Source organism: Otolemur garnettii, unplaced genomic scaffold (genome assembly GCF_000181295.1).
Source record: "Otolemur garnettii isolate 467f Iridium unplaced genomic scaffold, OtoGar3 scaffold00024, whole genome shotgun sequence".
NCBI classification, from domain to species: Eukaryota; Metazoa; Chordata; class Mammalia; order Primates; family Galagidae; genus Otolemur; species Otolemur garnettii.
Window position 1 is genome coordinate 6,105,460 of NW_003852419.1, and position 9,218 is coordinate 6,114,677.

General features: G+C 46.6%; 1 protein-coding gene across 1 annotated transcript in view; it reads left to right on the forward strand.

Annotated features, from left to right (window-relative positions):
* The window catches only part of MSH6 (mutS homolog 6), a 34,187-nt gene that overhangs the window by 12,737 nt on the left and 12,232 nt on the right, over positions 1-9,218 (forward strand). Inside the window, exon 2 of the mRNA XM_003787899.3 lies at positions 6,529-6,728. Coding sequence (XP_003787947.1) covers positions 6,529-6,728 — 200 coding nt within the window. The remainder of the gene's footprint in view (positions 1-6,528; positions 6,729-9,218) is intronic.

The following is a 9,218-nucleotide window of genomic DNA, read 5'->3' on the forward strand; positions in this document are numbered from 1 at the left end:
CCCGCCACAACGCCTGGCTATTTGTTTTCGGTTGCAGCCATCATTGTTGTTTGGTGGGCCTGGGCTGGATTCGAACCCACCACCTTAGATGTATGTGGCTGGCGCCTTAGCCACTTGAGCCACAGGCCCTGAGCCTGGTTGTTCATGTTGCCAGAGTTCTTCTGTTGAGTCCACACCTTGTTTATTTTCCACCGCTTGGTTACTAGAACTGGTAGGGTGAGATTGAATTGGGGTTCGTAGGTAGTAGAGATAGCCCATTATCAAAGCGCTAGGCTTTGTAATTGTGGCTTATCTCCTACAACCTTAGAAAGGCCTCTTTCAGAGTCTTGGCCAAAGACCCTGAGGACCTACTTGGTGAGATAGCGCAAGCTAGCTCTGTTTTGATATCAGCCAACCTCTACCCTACTGTAAGAAGCCACAGTATTAGGTTTAAATCTCAACTGTGAAGAGATACAAACAGCTGTGGTGCCCAGCCCCTACTCTTCAGTTCTTTCCTGCTACAGTACTTCAAAGGTCAACCTCAGAATGTGCCGGAATGGACAGCCCCAGACATGGGTTCCAATTAAATTGTCTCAGGCAGTGCAAACCCTGCTCAACGGAGAGTAGTTCAAGGGTCTCAAATAGCACCACTGGAGCCAGGGATCTACACTCCCGCCTACCAGACTCAGTCCACACTGTCATCTGCTTCTCTGCTCACAGGCCCAGTTGGAGCCAGGGGCCACGCACCCACCCAGTGGTCTCCATCCACACTCAGCTAGCCTCTGCTTGCCAGGCCAATTGGAATCGGGACCACGCCCCGCATGCCAGTCTTAGTCCACTGCCTGGCAAGCCTCTATTTGCAGGCTCTGTTGAAGTCAGGGCACGGGGCCCCGCCCTCTGGTCTCAGTCCACACACAGCTAGCCTCTGCTTGCCAGACTGGCTGTAGTCAGGGGACCACGTCCTCGCCTGCCAGTCTCAGTCCACACTGCCTTGCAAGCCTCTGTTCTTAGGCTCTGTTAAAGTCAGGGCACTGCACCGCACCTGCAAGTCTCAGTTCTCACCCGGTAAGGCTCTGCTGGTCACCAGCCCCACTGGAGACAGGGGACCATGCAGTAGCCATCAGGTCTTGGTTTATACCCAGCAAGCGATTGCTTGAGGGTTCTGTTGGAATTAGGGGACCACACCCTTGCTCTCAGGTCTCAGTCCATACCTAGCAAGCCTCTGCTTGTGTTAACCCCCAGACTCAATTCAAGCACCACTCTGAGAGTCCAAACATTGCTGCAAAGGCACAAGGAGTTTTATTCATTCAAGCTCAGAGCCTCGGCTGCCCTTTAAGAAAAAGTGGGAACAGCCCTTACAGACTATTCAGACAATTCCTTTATACTTTTCCCTCTTCCCTCCCATTAGACCATCCCACCCCATCCCCTTATTGGTAGGTAAACCATGTCTGTCCTAAACTGACAGGTACAGGGTGGTCGTGTTCAGGGTTGATTGGGTCAGGGACGAGTCTTTGTCTCAGGTGAGCGAATGAGAAGGAAGGGATAAAGGTCGCAAGTGGGGCGTGTGCAAAGTAGAGTGGCGAGTGCAAAAAGGGAAGGAGGTCAGGATGTGGGCTGTAACACCTAGGTATGATAAGGTCCTTGGTATGCAGTGGCCTGTTGTTCTGAATAAACAACAAAAGGAGGTAGTTTGACTTGTGACTTGAGTTAATTAGTTTGGCTCCCACACTTGCAGGGCCAGAAGGAGCTGGGGACCAGCCCTGTCTGCCAAACTCAGTCCACACGGGGCAGCAACTCTCCTGCTGTGGGTGCCATCAGAGCTGGGGGTTTGCACCCCATCCTGCCAGACATAGCCCAAACTGAGGGTCAGCGCCTCCTCCTGCCTATCGTCCCTTTCTTCCCCGTTAGTCACAGATTCCGTCTTGATGGTTGGTGGTCCACGCTATGCCCAGATCTCTCAGGACAAGACCAAACAGTAGTACAAGGCCCTACTGTACAGGGGACAGAACTTCAGACTGCCATGTGAGGGGGAAGGGTGGACTGGGAGTTTGGACTTGTGGGGGAAAATATCTGTTCAATTTTATGCCTGGCAGGGTGGTGTCTAGGTTCATAAGTGGGACCTCCCTGGAGAAAGAGACCTAGAGTTTAGCGGCTCTCTCCAGCAAGGTAAAATGAGAGGGCTTTTGTTCCCTGCTAGTTGGCAGATAGTCTGCAGCAGGCCTCCTGCTTGGGGGAAGGGTCTCCCATCCTCTAGTTGATAGGCTTTGTACCTGAAATTTGTTTTCTTGAATGCTCTTCCTTGGAGTTACAGCATGCTAAACTTCTTTCTTGGCTCAGCTCCCCACCTTTGGCTTCATAGAGTCTGATTCCATCCAGTTTTTCTTCCTTTACTCAGGAGCCTCTGCCGAGAGTTGCTGCCAGTCAGCCATCTTCCCAGAATTCTCCATATCTTTTCTTTTTTTTTTAAGACAGAATCTCACTTTATTGCCCTCAGTAGAATGCCGTGGTGTCATAACTCATAGTAACCTCAAACTCATGGGCTCAGGCGATCCTCTTGCCTCAGTTTTTCATTTTTAATAGAGACGGGTGGCTCCCACGTACACCAAGGCAGGTGGGTTCCAACCCGGCCCTGGCCTGCTAAACAATGACAACTGCAAGAGGTACATATCCAGGCGTTGTGGCGGGTGCCTATAATCCCAGCTACTTGGGAGGCTGAGGCAAGAGGATTGCTTAAGCCCAAGAGTTAGAGGTTGCTGTGATGCCATGGCATTCTACTGAGTGAAATAACTTAGGGGACCTGGAAAAATAGACTTGGACCCCCACTTAGGTTAATTAATTGGTAATTTTTTTTTTTTTTTGAGACGGAGCCTCAAGCTATACCCCTGGGTAGAGTGCCATGGCCGCACAGCTCACAGCAACCTCTAACTCCTGGGCTCAAGCGATTCTCTTGCCTCAGCCTCCCAAGTAGCTGGGACTACAGGCGCCCGCCACAGCGCCGGCCATTTTTTGGTTGCAGCCATGATTGTTGTTTGGCGGGCCCGGGCTGGGGATTCGAACCCACCACCTTAGGTGTATGTGGCTGGCGCCTTAGCCGATTGAGCCACAGGCACCGAACCAATTAATTGGTAATTTATTTTACCTGCTGCAGGGGCTGCTGCTCTGACAGTCAGCAGCTGGTGAGAGTGTGAGTTACCTTTTATAGGCTTTGTGTAAGCCTATTACAGAAGTGGCTGTAACATGGCTGGTTAAGGGGGGGTTACAACTCAGGTAGTCATAGATACAGCAATGGAATAATAATTAATACAGTTTCAGTTGACAATGGATACATTTTATCTCATAATGGTTATGGTTATACAACAGTAATTAATCAAGTCTCAGTGAGTTTTCCACCATTGTTTATCTACTGAGAACTTGGGGGTTTTTGAAACTTGGGACTTTTTCCCTTGTACCTGAAGTTTGTTCTTGGCAACCTTAGGGGGAAGAAGGGGGCCTGGGAATGTGGCTGGGAAGCACGTTCTTGGCCAGCCTGGGGGGAGGACGGACCTGCCTTGCTTCTGGAGTTGACTCTGGGGGGAGAAGGGAGGAGGAGGGAAATGGGCCGGGGTGGGGGGGGAACAGGTGAGGACTGGGGAACAGGAGTGGGCAGGGGAAAGAGGGCTGGGTTACAACACCGAGGGTGACAAAATAAGACTCTATCTTAAAAAAGAAAAAATGGGGTCTCCCTCTTGCTCAGGCTGGTCTTGAACTCATCAGCTCAAGCAATCCAACCACCTCGGCCTCCCGGAGTGTTAGGATTATAGGCATGAGCCACCACGCAGGGCAATATATATTTGGATCTCAGTCAGAAATTGAGTTAATTGAGGACAGAAAATAACTTTTTGCAGCCATGTTTGGCCAGCTCACATTGTTTTGTTCAAGAATTTTGATGTCGTCATGTAGTTTCTCAGGGAGCTGCTGAGAGACAGGTGAGATTCCTCTGAGTACCTTGTTGCCTTTTACACCACAAAGAATTCTCTTTTGTTTTGGGGCATCCTGTTTCCTTGAATTTCAATTATACCACTGTGTGTGTTTGTCAAAGTCTCTGATGTACTTACTAACTACATTCTTGAGAATTTGTAATACATGCTTTATGTAGACTTGTATGTAATTAAATAGCTGGTGAAATTTAATAATTTAAACACAGAAGGGAAGAACTGCCTCAAACTAGTAAGTGCTTGGGTTAATGCTTCACGATGTGTAAGTCTTAGTATCTGTCTCTTTCTGTAGACAGTCTCTCATTCTGTTGCACAGGCTAGAGTGTCAGGGCATCAGCCTAGCTCACAGCAACCTCAAACTTCTGGGTTTAAGTGATTCTCTCACCTCAGCCTCTTGAGTAACAGGACTATAGGCACCTGCCACAATGCATAGCTAATTTTTCTATTTTTTTTTTTTTTTTGAGACAGAGCCTCAAGCTTTCCCCTGGGTAGAGTGCCATGGCATCACAGCTCACAGCAACCTCCAACTCCTGGGCTCAAGCGAGTCTCCTGCCTCAGCCTCCCAAGTAGCTGGGACCACAGGCGTCTGCCACAACGCCCGGCTATTTTTTGGTTGCAGCCGTCGTTGTTTGGCGGGCCCAGGCTGGATTTGAACCTGCCACCTTAGGTGTATGTGGCTGGTGCCTTAGCCACTTGAGCCACAGGCGCCGAGCCATAATTTTTCTATTTTTAATAGAGACAGAGTCTCTTTTTTCCCTCCTGAGCTCTATTTTTAGTAGAGACAGGGTTTTTCTCATCATTCTTGAACTCAGGGGTCCTCCCACCATGACCTCTCAGTTATAGGGGCGAGCACCCCTTGGGTCCAGGTCTTCATCTCTTAAGGGATTTAGTTAAGTAGGGCAACGAGGCTTGACCAAAGGGTATCCCTACCCTTTTCCTCTTTAGAAAAAGCTGCCCAGCCAGTATAGTTTGAAACCTAAAATATACTTGATGTGGGGAGACAGTGTGTAGTGACATTTATTTTCTCTGTGGCTAATCGTTTAAAAGTTACTGTCAGAAGTTCAGATTGAGAACTGATAGTTACTTTATAGAGACAAAGGTTACTTCCCTTCTTTAGTAGCAGAAATAAAAGAATACAGCTTGGGGGAAAAAAGTCTTTTCTAACATAGAAAGAAAGCTTATGAGTGTGATAGGCTTTTGTGGTTAAGTAGCTAAATGGCTCAAGTTTAGGGAAGGCCTGCTTGAGGGGAGGGAGGCTTAGGAACTAGCTATTCCACAGAGTGGTCGGTCTTTTATTCCTTTTAATCAATGTGTATGTTGATGAAGAGGAAGCACAGCTGTGGTGGGGGTTTGAATGTATAGATACAGCTTCTTGTTTGGAGATGACCTTTGTGATGTAAACTTGTGCAGGTCACTATAGATTTCTGTAAGTTGAGAGAAACTACTTACAAAGGCCCTTGAGATAAGTACAACCTGAAACGATTCGCTTATAAATATTCTGGCCTAAAAGTCTACTCTTCTTATTTATTTTTTTGAGACAGTCTCACTATGTTGTCCTTGGTAGAGTGCAGTGGCATCACAGCTCACAGCAACCTCAAACTCTTGGGCTTAAGTGATCAGTTTTTGTGAAGATTGAATCTGTTTTTGATTTTTGTAGGCATATGTACTATTTATGGTACATCAGGCACTCGTTTGTTGACTTTTGTATAAAACTAGTTTGTGGGGTTGGGGTGAAGCTAGTAGAGTGCTAGTTAGCTTTTGGAATACACAGGACCTTAACTGGAAACATTCCAAGCAAAGTCTAATGAATTAGATAATTAATAGAATTAGTAAATATATTTACTAATATTTACTAATGTGGGTTAGATCCTGTTTCTGATACATACCAAATTGTATTATAGGTAGGCACTACTCACTGTAATTCAGCGAGCATGCACAATGAGTCTGTGCCTTTCTGCTGCTTTTTTTTTTTTTTTTGAGACAATCTCACTATTGCCAGGCTAGAGTGCCAACAGAGGCCTCTAGGATGGCCTCAGCCTAGCTCATAGCAACCTCAGACCTTCTGAGTTCAAGCAGTCTTCCTGCCTCGGCTTTCCAAGTACCTGGGACAACAGATGCCTACCGCCAGGTCCTGCTAATTTTTCTATTTTTAGCAGAGATGGGGGGCCTCTTTAGTAGAGCTTGGTCATGACCTCCTGAGCTCAAGTGATCCTACTGCCTTGGCCTTCCAGAGTACTAGGATTATAGGCGTGTGCCACCTGACCTGGCTCCTACCATCAACATTTTGCCAGAAGTCTGCTATAGTTTTTAAACTTTGAATGATCAGGATTTATTAGATTTGTGGTGCATCTTAATGGTTAAATAAACATTATATTAGCATATGTTTTTAAAATGACTTGAACTCCTGACTTAAAAGATCATTAATTCCAAAGTTTCTATGGTTGATCTTCTACTGCCAGAAGATTTCAAAGGAATCTTAATGATACTTTATTTGGATTTGGTTATTTATAGGTAATTGTCTTTAAGGAAACTTAACCAAATGCTAACTAAGTTATGTATTTCCTTTTGGCAACAGTTCTTGTGACTTCTCACCAGGTGACTTGGTTTGGGCCAAGATGGAAGGTTACCCCTGGTGGCCTTGCCTGGTTTATAACCACCCCTTTGATGGAACATTCATCCGAGAGAAAGGGAAATCAGCTCGCATTCACGTACAGTTTTTTGATGATAGCCCAACAAGGGGCTGGGTTAGCAAAAGGCTGTTAAAGCCATATACAGGTAAGAGTCACCGTAGAGTGTGTGTGAGTATGAGAGAGTGAATGTGTGTCTTTTCCATGTAGTGAAATTAAATGTGTTTTATTTTAGTAAATTGCAAGAATGGCAGTTATGAAAGCTTCTGGCACGGGAAAGAGATAAGATGCAGCTGGTTTATTTCTATGGAATAGAGTTTTGTTTTTTTGAGACCACAGTTTTACTATGTTGCCCTTGGTAGAGTGCTATGCTGTCACAGCTCACAGCAACCTCAAACCCCTGGGCTTAAGCAATTCTCTTGCCCCAGCCTTACAAGTAGCTGTGACTGCAAGTGCCCACCACAGTGCCTGGCTATTTTTTGGTAGTAGTTGTTATTGTTGTTTGGCAGCCCAGTTTTTGTTTTTGTTTTTGTTTTAAAGACAGAGTCTCACTTTGTCACCCTTGGCAGAGTGCTGTGGCATCATAGCTCACAGTAAACTCAAACTCTTGGGCTTAAGTGCGTTTCTTGCCTTAGCCTCCCAAGTAGCTGGGACTACAGGTTCCTACCACAATGCTGGGCTATCTTTTTAGAGACGGGTCTCACTCTGGCTGAGGCTGGTCTAGAACCCGTGAACTCAGGCAGTCCACCCATCTTGGCCTCCTAAGTGCTGGGATTATAGGCATGACCTATCACACTCAGCCGTTTGTTTTTTTTGAGACAGTTTCACTCTGTCGCCCTAGGTAGAGTGCCATGGCATCATCACAGCTCACAACTTTCTGAGTAGCTGGGACTATAGGCACCTGCCACTACATCCTGCTACTTTTTCTATTTTTAGAGAGACAGGGTCTTGCTCTTGCTCAGGCTGATCTCCATCTCAAGCAATACACCTGCCTTGGCTTTCCAGAGTGTTAGGATTACAAGTGTGAGCTACCATTCCCAGCCTGGAATGGAGTTGTTTGTTTGTTTGTTTGTTTGTTTTGGGCTGGGGCTGGGGCTGGGTTTGAACTTGCTGCCTCTGGCATATGGGACTGGTGCCCTACCTTTTTGAGCCACAGGCGCTGCCCTTGGAATGGAGTTTTTATTCCTGTCCTTTGAGTGACTTGCAGCAATATTAAGCCCTCATTACCATCTCATGGTTGGAGGTAATAACCAAATACCAAATTTAGACACAAGAGGGTTAAACTGTCCTCATCTTAAAGGATCCAAAAGACCAAAAGAAAGGTAGTGTGATTAGGATACATAGATGACAGATGAGTGACTTTTTTTTTTTTTGAGACAGTCTCACTCTGCCCTGGGTGGAATGCTATGGCATCCTAGCTCATAGCAACCTTAAACTCTGGGGCTCAGGTGATCCTCTTGCCTCAGCCTTCCTGTTAGCTGAGAATATAGGCACCTGGCTAGTTTTTTTTCTATTTTTAGTAGAGACAGGGGTCTCACTTTTGCTTAGGCTGTTCTCAAACTCCTGAGCTCAAACAATCCATTGCCCCCCAGCTTCTCTCTCTCTTTTTTTTTGAGATAGCGTCTTAAGCTGTCACCCTGGAGAGAGTGCTGTGGCATTGTAGCTCACAGTAACCTCCAACTCTTGGGGTAAGCGATCTTCTTGCCTCAGTTTTTCTATTTTTAGAAAAGATGGGATCTCACTTTTGCTCAGGCTGCTCTCGAACTCCTGACGTCAGCTTCCCAGAGTGCTAGGATTACAGGTGTGAGTCACCATGCCCGGCCTTGTTTTGCTTTTTGAAACAGAGTCTTACTCTGTCCCCTTGGGTAGAGTGCTATGCTGTCCTAGCCCACAGCATCCTCAAACTGTTGGGCTCAAGTGAGCTAGAAGATAAATCCCTCGAGATAACCCAAATTGTTAAAGCAGCTGAAAAGAAGAGAGAAAAAGCAGAACGCTCGTTGATAGAATTGTGGGATGCTATGAACGATGACAATTATAACAAAAAATAGACAGGTGTGGTAGTGGGCACCTGTAGTCCCAGCCTCCAGTTCTTGGGCTTAGGCGATTTTCTCTTGCCTCAGCCTCCTGAGTAACTGGGACTACAGGCGCCTGCCAAAATGCCTGGCTATTTATTTTTGTTGCAGTTTGGCTGGGGCCAAGTTTGAACCTGCCACTGAGCCACAGGCGCTGCCCTCTTTTTTGGGGGGGGACAGTCTCACTGTTTTGCCCTTGGTAGAGTGCTATGGTGTCATAGCTCACAGCAACCTCAAATTTAAGCGATTGGGCTTCAGCCCTCAAACTTGGGCTTAAGTGATTCTCTTATCTCAGCCTCCCAAGTAGCTGGGACTACAGGTGCCCACTACCACACCTGACTTTTTGTTATAGTTGTCATCGTTTAGTTGGCCTGGGCCGGGTTCCAACCACCACTCTCAGTGTATATGTCTGATGCCATAACCACTGTGCTATGGGCACCAAGCCTGGATCAAGCATTCTTGAGAAATGATAATATGTTGTTTGCGGGCAGACTGCAGTACTTTGCAAGTTGTAGCATTGGTATAGGACTTTAGAAAAATGGCGCATTGTGGCTCGGTGCCTATAG